General features: G+C 42.3%; 1 protein-coding gene across 1 annotated transcript in view; it reads left to right on the forward strand.

Annotated features, from left to right (window-relative positions):
• Positions 1-2639: 2639 nt before the first annotated feature.
• ARSJ (arylsulfatase family member J) overlaps positions 2640-17710 on the forward strand; it is a 40017-nt gene continuing 24946 nt past the window's right edge. Inside the window, exon 1 of the mRNA XM_077300480.1 lies at positions 2640-3700. Within this exon, the coding sequence (XP_077156595.1) occupies positions 3402-3700 (299 nt within the window). The 5' untranslated portion in view covers positions 2640-3401. The remainder of the gene's footprint in view (positions 3701-17710) is intronic.

Consider the following 17710-nt stretch of genomic DNA (forward strand, 5'->3'; position numbering starts at 1 on the left):
ACCAGCAAGCCACTGAGACTTCTTCAGGTAGTAAAAACCAAAGTACCAAAATCTAGCTCTTCTCTCAAGAAATAAATTGTCACAGCACTTTAAAACAGTGGTCCCCAACTCCCGGTCCGGGGACCGGCACCGGTCCGTAGATCAGTTGGTACCGGGCCGCAGCTCCTCCTTGTCCTCCACCCCAGCTGCTGCCTTGGGGGCTGCCCTACCACTCTGTAGCCGGTTCACCTTTGGTGCTCTCCAGCAGCCACCATGGTTCGGCCCCCCCCTTGCCGTGGCACTGCACAGCTGCTGCTGGCAGTGCCCCCCAGCGGGCAGCGGGAATTCAGGGGCGCCGGCAGGAAAGCAAGTGGAGCAGGGGCTCAGATGGCGGTGGCAATGTCCCTTGGCAAAAGACTACCTTCCCTCCCCCCCGGGCCTCAGTAATATTTTCCAGCATTGACTGGTCCCCAGTGATAAAAAGGTTGGGGACCACTGCTTTAAAAGCTTCTTGATATGGTTGCATACAATCTAGATACAAAGAACAAGGATTTATTTTCTCTTCCATCTTCATCTCGGTTATAAGCATCATGCGCCGATGGATTCTTCCCCAATGGAATGAGGGCGGAAAATGATATTATAATGCATTAATTGTGTATGTCCTTGTACACTTTTAATTGAGAAGAGCATATAAATGTTTCAAATAGACATTTATTTATATAAACATAACTGTATAAAAATGTTGCAACTAAATAACAAGGGCATGTCCCCTTTCTTACTGTTTGTTTAGCTCAAAGGAAACTATTTGCATCATGAATAACACTGTTGAATTCAACACTTCACTATACTGAGTAGGGCCTTAAATACCGGACTGTTTACACAAAACCTTTGCTATTTGCTGCTTTGATCTTCTGTTATGTAGCCATCATTCTTCTTTCATCATTATTATTGAGCATGGTTATCCGCTTTCATTATTCAGCATTATCATTCCTATCACAGACATTACTGACCTCCTGTTCTATTAGTTTCACAGCCATCTCTAGCCATGTTGACTGCTTCCATTGCAAATCATCCTTTACCTTCTGGCATTTTGCTGCCTTATCTGAGCCTCTTGCTAAATCTCCTTGTACTTTGCATGCAACAAATTTGCTCCCTCCTTTTTCATAGTTCTATCTTTCTTAATTACAGAATTAATTAGAATTAGAAAATATTGTGAATAACAAGCTTATGCTCTCATCTATTGTTATGTAGTTCCGTCACCCCTGATTGATATGGTTGTTGGCTACCATTTCCCCCCCAGTAAGCATTTGATTTTCTTACTTTTGTAGGGTAGCCAGATTAAAGACAGGCACTCACTTTTTAAAAAATGCATTCTCCAAACAGCTTTTTGATGTGTGGATAGAGAATACTTTGAGTAAAAAAGGACGGGTCTAGTTTGACTCTTGAGTGGAAATATAGTGCGGATTGGTAAATACACATGCTAGAAGGGGAGAAAGGAGGGCTGCCATTTAATTCAGACAATTCTGCAGCTAGATCCAGTTCTGGAGTAATATAAATGAGTCTTTTGGATGGGATCACAACTTGCAGAAAAGACCAGGCTTGTAGTTTGGAAGGGTTTTCAACACAGACTTGCTTTAGGGTGGCTATGTAGAAGCAGAGGCCAAGAGAATGTCTACCACACCTTATCCTGGAACAGAAAACATTCTCTTGTTGATGCCTGCCTGCCTGCCTTAGTGAGCCTCTTCTTTGGGCTATAGCAATGAGCTTTACTTGGAGCTTATAGGTTGGAAGCTACATTTGGTTCAGAATACAGCAGCCAGCTGTCAACGATTAGTAGCATATGAATTAATGAATTTCATTATTTGGAAATACCCAATGATAACTTTTCCAATTCTTTGTAGTTCTGGCTGAAGATATTGAAGGAAAGCCTTCACACACATGTAAATAAATAAAAAAATTAATAAACCTTTAGTTTTTAAAACCCTGAGCCTTTCTGTAAGGCTCAGGGCGAGTTTCATAAAACGATGACATACAGTATTAAAATGTTTTATAAAACAATTCAATCTAATCCATCTGCCACTAAATAGTACTAAATGTTATGGAGGTATTTTGCCATTGTTGTTATAATAGATTTGTCTTCAAGTAACACTTTCAAGGGAGCCCAGCCAATTACATGTTATAGGTTATATTCCTGGCCTCAACCATTGGCCTGCCAGAATAGTTCCGCCTTGCAGGGCCTGAGGAACTGGTTAAGGTCCCACAAGGCCATGACCTTGGCTGGCAGGGCATTCCACCAGGTGGGGCCAGGGCCCAAAAAGCCCTGGACCTGGTTGAGGTCAGTTTCACCTCTTTGGGGCCAGGGGCCCTGAGCAGATTTTGGTCCATTGACTGTAGTGCTCTTTAAGGGATATGATAGGAGAGACGGCCCCACAGATACGCTGGTCCCAGGCATTTAGGACTTTGAAGTCACAATTCAAAGTCACAATTGATGGGAGCAAATTGCAAGTGGTTCCATCTTGCACCAGACTGTATGTACAGTTTGTTTTGCTTCTTAATAAGAACCATTTAATTCAGATCCTCTTTGAATATTTAACCTCTGCCTAAAGCCTCCTCTCTCGCGTGCGCCGCCTGGAGCGCTCTGCGCTAGAAAGACGATCAGAAAGGCGGCTAGCTGGAGGCACGCAGCCGCAGTAAAAGGAGCGGCGGCAGCGGGAGGGCCAGTTGACCGTGAGAGGCCACCGCGCCCTCCCTCAACTGGCCCGGGCGGCCGACTAGCCCTTTCCTCCCCGGTAGGGAGGCGCGCGCGTGCGCGCGGGGCCGAGGCGGCCAGGTAGGCAGGCAGCAGGCCGGCTGGAGTTTTGCTTGGCGCGCTCGTCCGGGATGGGTGGGCGCAAGAGAGGCGGGCGAGAAGCGGAGCAGAGCAAATGAGCGTCGCTGGCGGGCCTGGCGGCGTCCTGGCAGGGTCCCCTCGCCTCTTCCTTCCCGCCCGCAAGGACCCGGGGACTCAGCCGCCTGCACTTGGTCCCGCCGGGGAAGACGGAGCCCGGCGAAGGGGCGTTGCTGAGGCGCCGCGCTCCCCGCAGCCCGTGTGCCTGGCCAGGGGCAAAGGCGGCCGCCCGACCTGCCTCCTCTCCGCCGCCGGCGATGGAGAGGGCCCCGGGCAGCGTGGCTGGGCGGAGGCTGCCGGGCGGGCTTTGAGCGAGCCGGGGCCGCCCCGCCCGTCCTCCTCTTCCTCCTCCTCCTCCTCCTCCTCCTGCCGCTGACCTCGCCCTCGGGGGGGGGGAGGCGCTCGCCATGGGCTTGCCGGCCCTCCGCAGCCCCGACGGGGCGTCCCTGGGTGTCTGAGCCGCGCCGCAGCCGCGCTTCGCTCCCCCGAGGTGGGGGGAGGCGTCCAGGGGTTGCCCTGGCTTTGCCGAAGGACAATGCTAGGCGGGGGGTGCGTGGGCGGCCTTTCCGTGCTCAGCCTCCTCACCTGCGGGTACCTGGCGTGGGAGCCCGACGGCCGGCTTACAGGGCAGGGGACCGAGAGCGGCCCCGCCACCTCCCAGCCGCACCTCATCTTCATCCTGGCGGACGACCAGGGCTTCCGAGACGTCGGCTACCACGGCTCGGAGATCAGGACGCCCACTCTGGATAAGCTGGCGGCCGGAGGAGTGAAGCTGGAGAATTACTACGTCCAGCCGATGTGCACGCCCTCGCGGAGCCAGTTCATCACTGGAAAGTAAGATGGTTTTCTGTTTGGAAGCTAGGCTGTTCTTCCTTTCTGTCGCCTCTGCTGTTTAAGTAGCTGCGCTTTTCCTCGCCGTCACGCAGCGCGAGATGAAAATGGCCCTTTTCACGCCGAACTTTGCTTGAAAGTTTTATTGGTGATGCAGGCTTAGAGGGTGGCAGCGGACTATGAATTAAACCGGAATCTGTGCTTTGCTGTCAGCCAATAAGGATTTGGCAGGGAGAGCTACCCACTTCATAATATTATGATAGCAGTTGATTAAGGTGGATATGCACAAAGGCTTCTTGTAGCTTCTTTCATATAGACACTGCCAGCAAGTGATCATTGAGGGATCCCTTTCAAGGACCGCTTAACACAGCTGGGTGGAGGGGAAATGAACTTATGCCAGAAGGACCCAGTCAATGAATGAAGTTCGCATTCCTTGCTACAACATCTTTGCAAGTCATCAGAACACACTTCTGACAACTATAATTGGCCAAACTTAATGAAGTTGAAATTGCTGCCCAAGGTACTTTTCCTAGACGGCTAGGGTCACTTGGACAAGGAAGTATTAAATTGCTTGGTTGACTGCCCATGCCCTTGCATCACCACATGAATTCATGCCTTCAGATGTTGGTGATGTCTGCATCTTTTAACATTCCTTCTTGACCTGTTCTGGCACATTTTTTCTAGAGAGTGAGATTGGTTTCCTTTCAAAGCATGTTAACCACTTTATAAATGCTCACATTAAGGGCAGAATTATCCACTTATTGCTTGTGGAAGGACTTCACTATGCAGCTTCTTACATAGAAGAAATCACATAGTAGGTTCTAGTTATCATGTATTTATTTACTTCATTTATAGGCCTGCTTTTTATTGAGACTATCGCTTTCTTTATCAGAACTCTGTAAATTGCACTCTTATGTATGTAATGCAGTTCTTCTGGATAAATGCCAGCTTACTGTATTCAAAATTCTTAATGTATAACTTTCCATTTATTGAAAGTTATAAATAGATTATTATTGTTACCAGAATTACAAGTCAAGATATATATATATATATATATATATATATATATATATATATATATATATATATATATATATATATATATATATATATATATATATATATATATATATTTAATGTGAGTTGCATTTGACAACCTCCTGAAAACTATGAAGTGGGTTGGTTCCTGTATCACTCTGCTTTTGAAATCAGGGCATTCAGGTTCAAGTCTGATGTGATACTAATCCATCCACACTAGCTTTGGACAAAGTAACCTTGTTTGGGCAAATTCCTATAGAAGAAAAGCAGTACCATTGAAATGATTTTTGTGAAATTGAAAACCCTGACATTCATTACTCATCCTGATCCTGATTCCATTTATAAGACTGTGGAGATCTAGAGTCATATAGGGAGAGCATATAAATATTCAAAAGCTAGTCTTTTTCCTCTATCTTTTATTATTTATAACATAACATGTCTGTCACCATAGCAGCTGTTATACAAAAATTAAGAAGAAAACCATGGCATTTCCTGCACATTAAAATCTAATAACGTTTTTTTCCCATCTGGTAGACCACCTCCAACCAATTCCTATTTACAAATGAAATATCCCACCTTGTGGTAACTTTGGTAATTACTTATATTTCCCCTGCCCACTCATTTGTGCCCTGGGCCATAAAAAGCAAGTTATCAGTATCTTTATCTACTTTGTCCAGGAATGGCTTCTTTGAATGGGTTACTGTTATGTAGAGCAGTGGTCCCCAACCTTTTTATCACCGCGGACCACTCAACGCTTGACAATTTTACTGAGGCCCGGTGGGGGGGGGGCTAATTTACTCCTCTACTCTCAACCACTGCCCTAATGTTCTCTGATCACTATGGTAATGTTTAAACATCCCTTCCAAATAAGATACAGACTAGGCTTGTGCAATTCAGATGCTTAAGTGGCCGTTCCCTCTGCGCCTGCATGGTTGCGCCCGCTGTCACGCTGCTGCCAACACCGTCCTCCCCCCCCCCCCCGCGGCGCGGTGCTGGCTGCGGCCAGAGGGAACGGCTGCCAAAGCGGCCGAATCGCACAAGCCTAATACAGACATGCCACAACAATGAACATAAGGAACATTTTATTTTCATGGAAATTTTAATTAATGACAATGACAAATCAATGGAAACCCTGAGCTTGTTTCTCTGCAATGAGATAGTCCCATCTGGGAGTGATGGGAGACAATGACACCCGAAGTGTGTTGTAAAAGACCGGGGGGGATGAAGTAAAGGGCCGCGGGGGGAGAAGGCGTCCTTCGCGGCCCACCTCCAATTAGTCGACGGACCACATGTGGTCCGCAGGCCACAGGTTGGGGATCGCTAATGTAGAGTACAGAACATGTGAAAAACCATTGAAGTGACCATGGTGCATCAATGTAAACATCTGTTGTCATATTAGTATTAATTAGGATGTTTTAATAAAATAGAAACTGCTTTAATTTTTGTTGTAGCAGCTGGAGACAAAATAAGAGCCGGTATTCTGAAGCTGGGTGATGATGACTCACTCCAGTGCTTTGGGCTAGCTAACGATCTATCCATTTCAAGTTTAGAGAAAGAGGCTCTGAAGAGAACATGTCAATTGAAATCCAAAGGAATTTAGCCTGCCAATATAAATTGCTAACTATAAAGCACATACTGTTTAAATTAGGCAAAGAGGGAACTAAAACAAATTGAAGGGTGGGGAATCATGATTTTAAAAATGAACTGTTCTATAAGTTATTCTGGAATTCCAGTTGGCATGCTTTTGGAAAATATTATAGGAAAACTGAGATTTCTCTGTACTTAGTTCTCATTTTCTTTACTGGCATGATCCAAACTTCTTTGCCATTTTTACAGAACAAGATTGAGTCTAAAAGAAAAGCCACTGCTTGTTGTAGATCATATGGCACATCAGTAGAAGAATGTAGTGGAAGGGTGTGGCCTGAGTTGGAGGGTTGGAGAAGGCATGGCCTGAATAGTGAGTTAACAGTACAGAACATACTATTTGGTGTGGATCCTAGTAAAGGGCAGGCATAGAATCATAGAGTTGGAAGGGACAGGGTCATCTAGTCCAACTCCCTGCACAATTTAGGAACTCACAACTACCTGTCCACCCACTCACAATCTGCCTAAGTTCATAAAATCAGCATATCTCTCAGATGACTATCTAGCCTCTGCTTCAAAACTTCTAAAGAAGGAGAACCTGCCATCTCCTATATCACCTCTTAGTTATCTGCTCTCCAGGCTAAACAGACCAAACTTCCTCAACCTTTCCTATAAACCAGTGGTTCTTAACCTGGGGGTTGGGACCCCTTTGGGTGTTGAACAACCTTTTCAAAGGGGTCGCAGCAGGGCTTGCAGCTTGGCTGGGGGGGAGTGCCACCACTGTTGCCCGAAGGCAACTGCACGTGGCCGCCAGCCACTCCAGCAGCACCTCCAGTGCGGCAAAGTCTCCCGCCAGGTCCTCCAGTTGGCAAAGCAGCTTGATGGCCTTGGGCTCCAGGTGTCTGTCCACACTTCTTGTGTTGTGGGAGTGTCTGCGTGACAGCACTTCTGGTGACATGTGACTTCCAGGTGCATGGCAGGAAGTTGTGGCCTGCTGACATCACTTCTGAGATTTCTCAAAGCCTTAAGAATATTTCAGGAGTTTCTCAATGGTAAAAAAGTTGAGAAAAGCTGACATAGAACTGGCAACTTCCATTGCAGTGTATCTGAATTAGTGGGTATGCACAATACCTTGAACAAAATTTTGTTGGTGTCACTGGACTTAAACTTTGTTATAAACCAATTTGGGTATTTCAGCCTGTTCTCACAGCATATAAATAACTCTTTCCCATAATATAGACATAATTAAAAAATTAAGACAATGTACAACGCTTTCTGGAATAAGACAAAATGATCTTATGCGGTAAAGTTGTCAGAAAGCATTTTGTGCCATAAGAAGCATTTATGAGAGCTATAAAAGGTTTAATAAGAAAACTAAACTCTTCATGATGGGTACCACATGTTTGGAGAGTGATCATTTGTATTAATAATACTACATTTGTGATCTAATACAGGAGTAAGTTCTGATCAGTGGCTGCCCTTTCTCTCATTTAAAAACTCCAGGTACAAAAAAAATATGCTTGACTTGTGTCATGGACTAAAGAAAGCTGGAAACAATAATATATTATGCAATACTCAGTATTTTCAGTGAGTACTTCGTAGATGGAAGAAAGGAAGGACATAATTGCTTATCTAGGATTGTGGGAAATTTCAGGAAAGGGCAGGTGCCTATTCTTAAAGTAGAAACTGTTGCTATCTTAAATCTTGTTGACATTGTTGGGATTGGAATATGACTAATTTTATGTGGTTTGTGGTTATTTTGTAAGGTTTGCAAACACAACTGAAGAATCAAGTGGAATAAGTCAACCTCATCCACTCCCCCCCCCCCCCGAAAATACTTTATGCCATTTGAAAATGGTTACAGGTTAACCTTACAGCAGCATTTCACCAACATAACAGCAAACCCCACCCCCAAAAAAGCTCTGGTTTTTAGAAAAATTAATTTTAAATATATTTTTCATTTTGTTATAAATTATGTCCCAATATTCTTTTTTCCACTGCCACTACATGTGGGAAAAGGATCCTTTGTCCTGCTTACACTTCCAACATTTGTTTGAGTTTATGTTAGAAATTTTCGCTAATTTTGCCAGGGTTATATACCATCTGTCTATCATTTTATAATGATTTTCTTTCAGGGAGGTACAAACTGTATAATTTAAGTCTCTTTTCCATAATTCTTCCCAACTAATTCTGTGTCCAGTATCACTTGCTCATTTGATCATTACCCTTTTCACTCTTTCCTCCTCGGTATACCAATTCCAATATTGTTATATTGTACATTTTAGTGTCCCCCTTTTCTCCAATCATCCAATAATCAGATCTTATTTTAGAAAACCCTATTTTCTAGTACTTTTTGTATATTTTGTTTAATTGGTGGTATTTAAACCATTCACTTACTATTTCTTGAACTACAATCCATTTGTGATCAATTGTACTATGGCCAGTATGTTCACTGTTCATTGTTATTTTCTGCTACAGTATTTGTAGCCAAAATAGCCTTGTCTATTTTGTGACATATATCAATCTCCAGTCATCAGATTTTGAATGTACAGAGAAACAGCAACATGCAACCAGCAGAGAGAGAATGTTAGAATGCGAAGGTAGAAATTGGGAGTGAACTGTCAATTCCAGTAGCTGTTTAAGGAAGAAAAGACATGACCACTGAGGGTTTTGAAGTCTGGCACATAATTTCCAAACTCTATATATGTTACATATTTTACATTTTTGAATTGTGAAAATGATTTTTATACCGGTCTAAAAGGTTGTCAATAAACATCTTGGGCTTGGAGGTCTGGCTCAGGTAAAGTGAACTGGTTGTTTGATTAAGGATACCGAGCAAAAGTGATCTTAATATGTATCTTATGAGGAAAGTAGACTGGGGATGCCTTTATTGTTGTGACTGTAAATCCAGGAATACCATTCACAAGACTCCACAATTACGGGAAGAAGGGGATAAAGTAGCTCTTAGACAAATACATAATTTTAAATAATGCATACTACAATTTTTTATTGGAATGTTAAATATTCTAGATAATATTACTTGGCAGTGTTGGCTTTCTATCTCTGAAATTTTATTTTATGTCATTCGGCAGAATTCATCAGACCCAATGAGACTATAAAAGCCAGAAGGTGTTCATTTAGTCCTAGGTTGCATTCATATCCTTCCATTGTTACAGCAGTGCTTTGCTTATGAACCTATGAAAGCCCCCTTCCAAGTCAAATCAATCTGCTATTACATGCTTTATTGTCATCAGAGTTCTGAGGAAAATTATAACAATACCAGAGTTTGCTAAGTCTTTGGGCCAGGAATGACCAATAAACTGGAACCTGCAGAGCGCAAGGCCCTACGGGGGGCATAGGGCGACAGGCGGTCTCGCAGATATATGGACCCCAGAACACGTAAGGCCTTAAAGGTTAATACCAAAACCTTGAACCTGATCGGGGCCGCAACCAGCAACCTATGCAGCTGCCTCAGCACAAGCTGGATATGAGCCCTCCAAGGTGTTCCTGTGAGAAACATGGAGTTTGAGAAGGGACCTCAGTGTGGTATAATGACATAAAGTTTACCCTCTAAAAGGTCTGTTTCTCTAGAGGAGCTGAACTCTGTAGTCTCAGAATATCTAGGGCCCACCTGGAGAGTGGCAACCTTAGCTTTTTGAAATATAGTAGCTGTGACTAGGAGCCATACAAAATGCCTGAAGCATACTAAAGAACAGGACTTAAGCATTGGGTTCTCGGGAACAATCAGTCTTCTAGCATTTTGACTTTTTATATTTGTTATATATCTGCTCTTCACCATTGAATAAATCTGACTGAAACAGTTTTGGATGGTTTATGATAAGCCTTTTATGAAACTACTGAGGATTGAATTTCTTTATATTGGCAAACAAAAGATTCACAGAATTATGTTCTTCCCTGGTTTCAGTGGGAGTTCTTTAGATCATTTGGTAGGCTAATTCTGTTAGGAATTCCTGGAATCATGTTAGATTATCCAAGCTTCTTCTATTTGAGTGTGTGTTCATGGCACGCCTAATACAAATAAACTATGCAAAAATTTTAGGAGGTTGCTTCACTGTAGCTTTTTCAGGCATTTGAGTAGCACCAGAACATGTCAGCTTTGGATTTTGCTGTTGTCATTGTGTTTATACTTTCAGCCAGCAGACTCAAGTCTGTTCTCTCCCACGCAACCTGATGCTAGTCTGTACAAATGTACTTCTGCACTGAAAACTTTCTTAAGTTAACAATAATATTTTCTTAATCAACAAACATTTTAGCAAATTAACAAAAGGAGAGATGAATCATCTCTGCTCATCTTAGCAACAAAGCCCCCAAAACAAACAAACCATTTTGTATATATTCTGCAGAAAAAAATAATTGGAAAAAAATTAGTGTATAACTTGGAGTGGAGATGGGACAGTGGACAAAAGCCCCAGTGAAAAAATGGTGACAGGCAACTAGTAGCACAAGACTGGTAGGTGTAATAAGGATTGCTTAACTGACACATACCCAGCACTTCAGATGGAAGGTCCATGGGATACTTTGCATTAGGTCATAATGCTGATTCCCATCCAGATGTACATCTGTATTTAATTTGCATATTTGGTTCAGTCCAGCAAGAGAATCTGCACATGGAAGTGTGCTTCTTTGGACATATCCCTGGTTAATACATGAAAGGCTTGTGGGAGAGATCCATGTGCTAGTGCTTCATGCATTACAGTTTTTCCAATTAGAAGCTCCAAAGACTCCCAAATCAGCAAAATAAAGAGGGTGTGCAGGCCCTAAGGCCTGACTGGGATTGGCTTTACCTGAATCTAGCAAAAATTATGTTAACATGCCAGCCAATAGAGCCTAATATAGGTGTATGCATGTCTCTATTTATGTGGAAATTGGAGCAGCTTCTTTGACATGGAGAAAACTTAAAACCAATTTATAAGTCTGTTATTTGGGGGGAAATCTCCCCCCCCTGCTTTGTTAAAAATGAGCTAGAAAGAAAGGGGAGACTTTTGTTATCTTGAATAAGTTTAGGCAAAAGGCAAGTTGCTCAAAACACCTGGAAGTGTTCAGAACTTTTTATTTATTAGTTTTCTTTCTTCCATATGGAGCGCGAGGTGGCTTACAACCATAGATAAAACACATAGAATGAAATACATAAAACCAGAATTTAAACCCACTACTCAGGGTTGCTACTAAGCTTTCTTCCTGGGTAAATATTGGAAGTGTGTGGGGCTACAGTGCAAGATGATGCGACCCAGTTGGGTTCACCTTTTCTTCAAATCTACCCAGGCATCATTGATTTACTACAGCTGATGGAATTAAGTTACTGTAAGCTTTTCTTTGCCATAACAGTAATGCAGTACTCTTTACTTTGCAACCTGATATCAGATGAGAATTAGGTGTTTTTTGAAAAGTAGATGTTTGGTTTACATGTGTTCAACTCAAGATTCAAATCTGTCCATACAATGCGTATATTTGTTGGACACTTTTGTTAAAAATAGCCAGTGTGCCATTAAGCTGGTTAGAACATATCAGGTTTATGGCAAGGGAGCCATTTAAGCATACAATTTAGCTCCTTTGTATAGCAGTCCCTGTACTTATATATGTGCATGCCTATAAAAAGAAATATATAATATGGAAGAGACGTGTGTTGGAATATATGAGGCAATGATACTGGGCCTATATGGAATGTGGAACTACTTTATTTCTGTTAGTATTTTATGCTTTCCCATCAGATTAGCAAAAGATTATTACAGTGTGCTAACACAGAATGTAAAAATAGGTGATTTAAAATAAAACACCTCCCTCTCTCAGATCCGTGATGTCACTACCAAAAATGGTAGAAAGCAAAGTAAGGACATGGAACAAGAAGGCCAGTCTGTTTTACCTGTGAGTTCTTAGGGGTGGGGTACAGCAAGCTTATCTCCTTTCTCCGCATCTGCATATCTGCTTGTGTCAAGCTGCCAGATGAGAGGTGTCCTTATATCCTGACAGTTGTTGCCCTTCTCTGCTGCAGTACTGCCAGTGGCACAGGCAAAGGAAGTAGCCCATGCAGCCCTGCCCTCCCCCGCCACCAGTTGTGCCTACAGTTCCCGTATCTCTCCCTCCTGTGTCTCCTGTTTATGATATGGCAGTGATATAAATTTTATAGTACTTCAACTTGTTCTGAAAACTGTAGTTCCAGTGTGAAAGATTACTAGTCCTGTCTCTGGAATCACAGTACGAGACATCACAGGGGATAACAAATGACCTTAAGGCAATCTTGGGGATGGTAATTCAGTGATAATTGCCAGCATCCCTGTTCCAAGACTCACTAGAAACAGCAAGTACGCCCAAGGTATGGAGTTGTCCTATGCTATCTGGGAATAGGTGTGGGGCTTTGATAAAATTGTGAACCACTTACCTAGATACTCTTGTATCCTTCTAAATTTACAAGGTTATAAATTCCTTCTAAATTCACAAGGAGCGCGGCTGCCGGGGGCTCCCTGCGGGGAAAGGCTAGCGCCCATTGTATTTAGACATACAATGGGCTTTGCCTCTAGTTTTCTAAATAATACGCAAGAGAATTGTGTCCAAGACAGAACAAATGGCTGTATCACTACTTGACTTTGGGGGGAGGGGTTTCAAATAATTTCTTCTGGGATTCTGCCTGATTTTTGTGTTCCAGACATTACCTTCTTCCATTGCTGCAACTCTGCTTGCTTGCCACCAAGAAGAATGCCAAATGCTGCTGGTTCTGCTAATGAAAATTTTATTCAAAAAAGTCTCCCTAAAATGTAGCTGGGAGGTTCCCTTGAGTAAAGGGTACAGCCCCCAGGAATTGCCAACCAGATGGTAAGCAAATAATAATAACAATACATACATTTGCATTTTGTTTGCCTATAAAACTGGGACCCATTCATTTCTGTTTGTTCAAACAGTGAATATGAGTGTTTGTGGCAGACTGGCGCTGGAATAGTCCTTGAGGAGACAGATTTTTAATGTGTGCTTGCACTTCTATATCTATGCACTGCAAATGAGTTACAGCAGTTGAATAGTGATAGTAACACAAACTATAGGCAGAATACTTATAGGCAGAGTTTACAACTGACAGACATACACTAGAACTAACACTAAAGGGAAATAGGGTAGAGTAAACATGGCTAAGGAGCCTCTTGTGGTGCAGAGTGGTAAGGCAGCAGTCATGCTGTCTGAAGCTGTCTGCCCATGAGGCTGGAAGTTAAATCCTAGCAGCCGGCTCAAGGTTTGACTCAGCCTTCCATCCTTCCGAGGTCAGTAAAATGAGTACCCAGCTTGCTGGGGGGCAAGTGGTAATGACTGGGGAAGGCACTGGCAAACCATCCTGTATTGAGTCTGCCAAGATAACGCTAGAGGGTGTCACCCCAAGGGTCAGACATGACGGTGCCTGCACAGGGGATACCTTTACCTTTACCTTTTAAACATGGCTAAATATAACTGTCACACATACTAGCAGAAAATACAGCAAATCACCTATAATTTTACATGTCAGCTGTGCAATTTGCAGATCATCAGAATCTAAAAGCCTAATCTCTGTGAGAACAATACTCACAAGTGGCAAAATAACCATATGGAGCTACAAGAAAGCAACCCCTCAGCAATTGTTGATGGGAATGGTATGAACAGAAAGACCATTTTCGCATGAGGAATCTGTTCTTGGACATCTCCATTTCCTGCTCTTTTATTTATTTATTTATTTAGATTTATATACCGCCCTCCCCGAAGGCTCAGGGCGGTTTACATTAAAACTAATCAACGATACATGAAACAGTCTTCGTTAAAACATACAGTAATTAATAACAGTGGTTGTAACCATATAACAGAATAAAGTAACAGTATAACAATATAATAAAATAATATAATGATGGAACGGTGCAATACCACAACAGGTCCAGAGCGCTCTGGTGGAGTTCTGGGAGGAAGGGGGGAGATGGGGGAGGGGGGGAGCGGGGGCCCTTCATTCGTTGTTGGTTGTGCCTGGTCTCAACCAAATGCCTGGCGGAGGAGCTCCTTTTTGCAGGCCCTGCGGAACTGTTTAAGCTCCGTTTAAGCTCTGATTATTATTTTTTTAAATGGCGCAGTCTGCATTGCAGTGTGACCGCAAGCCTACATTGTCAAAGGTAAAATAAATTCTTCTTTAAAGTGTACATGGTCCTTTTGGGATTAGGCAGGCAAAACACAGCCCCTTTTCTGGAGGTGGGAAATGAGCTGGGAAAGGGGCGACTGGATGATTGAGCAGCCTTCTCCCGATCATACAGGGGTCTGAACACCTGGTTTAAGCCAACCCTTAGCACAAAATGTCTTTTTGGGCTCCAGGGACCATGTTCAGCATCTCAAAAATCCACACAAACAGAAATAAAGTCCTAAAGAACAGGAATCCCAAAAGGGGGGGGGGAGAATACTGTATCGTCCTGGTGTTCCTCCATAGCAATGTGGCAGTGTTGATTTTTATTTCAAAATGCATCTGTGTTTTGGCATTACTACATAGCAATGCGGAAGTGCCTTAAAAAAATAATTTGGGAGCTGGGGTGCACAAAGTTTCAGTCCACATGACAACTTCTGGGCTGTGATTGGTGGCTTGCTGTGATTGACAAACCAAGGAGTGGAGGGAGAAGTTCAGCTTGTTTTCTCTTACAGCTTCCTCAGGAGGCAAAAAGCCGCGATGGGGCAGATGGAAAATGCGGGATGGGTCTCTCTATAAGGAGGGCTGCAAATGCGAGATTTACCATCCTGCATTTGCAAACAGGAAACTACTCGTGTTTTACCCCTCCATGCGGAAATGGCTAAAATCTATAAGAAAAAATCTCTTTTGTTGTATGATTGGAACTTGTATTTCTGATGTGAGCTGATGTAAATGTGAAAGTGCTGGGTCCCATAGTGGCTCTTACATAATAAAAGGGAAATGCTAGAAGCTGGATTTTATAAGCAGAAAGTGCCCAAAAGATTAATTTGGTAGTAAAAACAGTTTATGTAAGGAAATTATTTTAGTTTGGCTCAACATGACCTACATAATTTTATGTCTAGCAGCTGATAAGCAAACGACATAAAGCTTATGGAAAGTGTTTTAATTCCACTGTTCCCTGACCTGCATTATACCAACGGTGTCTGTCACAGATAACTTTGTAATGTGGCAATAATTGCAATTTTTCTTCTGGATCAGCTGCACTTTTAAATTATAAATTACATTATTCACATATAAATTACATTATTCAGTGACTCCCAAGCAAAATAGGATCATATCTACTTCTTAAATACAAAGTGTCCTACTTGACTGTCTGGAAAAGAGGGTGACACATGGCTATTTGTTTATTTTATATGTATCTTTCTCAACATGCTATCTGAGAGATAATGGTAGTGAATCACAAATTAAATTTTATGTCTAGAAAAACAGAATTGGTAAATTAAAGTGTGTGAGTGTGTTGGGGCTGTGTTCCAATGCACATTGGAGAATAAGATAAAATAAAGAGTTTTGAATTTAAAAAATTTGTTAAATTATCTTTCATCCAGTCACAAATCCCTGGCATATTTTGAAAATCTTCTTTAGAGTTTTCCCCCCACAGATTAAAATAGCTTCTCCTTTCAGTACAACGGAAGAGTTGTCTCCTTGTGTAAAGAAGAAGTTTCCTATCAGATTTTAATAACATGGTTTTTGGCTTTCACTTCTAAGCATGGCACTAATGCTGGAGACTGCCAAAAGGAGGGGAATAAAAGTTGAAATAACAGATACCAAATTAGGAAAAGCTGGAGGCACCTCACAAAATAAAAACAAAATAAAACCTCGCCTTGTGACATTTCATAGGTGCTAGTTTTAAGATACCCTAAAGGATTGGCCAACATTCCATCACGCTTTAAGGCAGGGGTAGTCAAACTGCGGCCCTGCGAATGCTGGCAAGGACATCTGGAGGGCCGCAGTTTGACTACCCCTGCTTTAGGGTATCTAAGAAATGGAAATTGGCATGGATCTATGTAAAAAACAGTGGGATTCCCCAAAGACATAATAGATTTAGCACCTACTTTGTGCATTGAATTTGGGGACAATAAAAAAGAGAATGGGAAGGTTACTATAGAGAAATAAAAGGGCCAGGATTTTAAGGATAAACCAGCACCAGAGAAGGATATGCCAGGGAAAGGATATGTGAGCATTGTTGCTTGTGGAAGCAGAACTGCACTGAATTTGTGTTTCTATCCCTGCGTCACTGGAAGGTTTGGGTGCATACTACCAGAAGTGGCAACATCTGCTCATCCTCTATCTCCACTGCTGTCAAGACCTGTACCTACTGCTCTGTGTTGGACAATATTTTCAGATCATTTTAATGTATTTTAATACATGCACACACACACACACACATACACACACGTATATAAAGCACTTATGTGCCATATTTCTACCGAAATAGGTTGCCCCAAATGGTGAACATTAAACAATAAAGCATTTCAACATTGAAAACGTCTAAAATAAATTATATATTCAATTTAAAATATAAACCAACATAACAAAGATCCAGGAGGCAGTCAGTAACAGTTATTGGAGAAATTCCAAACAGTACAAAATATCTTCACCTGCTGGCGGAAGACAGCAGTAGAGTGAGACAGACAAATCTTCCTGGGGAGGGAGTTCCAATGTTCAGGCACCACAACCAAGAAGACTCTTTCTTGGGTTGTCACCCATCTGATGTCAGATATAAGCCCATTCCATTTTACTGGGATAGTTTTGGCAAGATAGCTTTCTTCAGCTATACCATTGTAGCACTGTGAAAGCTGGAACCATGAAGGCTAGCTGATCATCTTGGTTCTTCCCAGTTCTCCTTTCTGCTGGCCAGCTAGCAGCTGCCTGGAAAGGACTCACACAATTCGCTTCATCCATGTGGTTCTGATTTCCAGATAAGTAGTACACAAGTCTAAAAATAAAATAAAAAAATAAATATTATGGCAGTGACATATAATGACATAGTGGAAAAGCAATTCCTGTGTTGAACAGAACATCTGAAAGGGGCCTACTCTCCATTATCAAAATGTGTCCTAAACACTAGATTTAAACGTGTTACTTGGCATTGAACAAAAGCTCATAGACCTTTTATCTCTACACTTTGCAGCCTACCAATATAATTCTGTCCCACAAAGACCAGGAGACACACCACATAAGAATATTACCTACAGTTTAAAATACAAATGGGGTAAGTCACCATAACTGGAAGAGTTTGACATGGAGTTTTAGAAACATCTTATAACTGCATTCCTCAAGAGCTAAACAGGAGTGAGTTGTGTGGGAGGAAGCATTTTGTCTAGGAGCTGGATAAAAAAATATACATATAATATATTCTTTAAAGAATAGAATAGAACTCTTTCAGGAGGTATCCTTTGTTCTCCATGGTAAAAGAA

Source organism: Paroedura picta, chromosome 10 (assembly GCF_049243985.1).
Source record: "Paroedura picta isolate Pp20150507F chromosome 10, Ppicta_v3.0, whole genome shotgun sequence".
NCBI lineage: Eukaryota > Metazoa > Chordata > Lepidosauria > Squamata > Gekkonidae > Paroedura > Paroedura picta.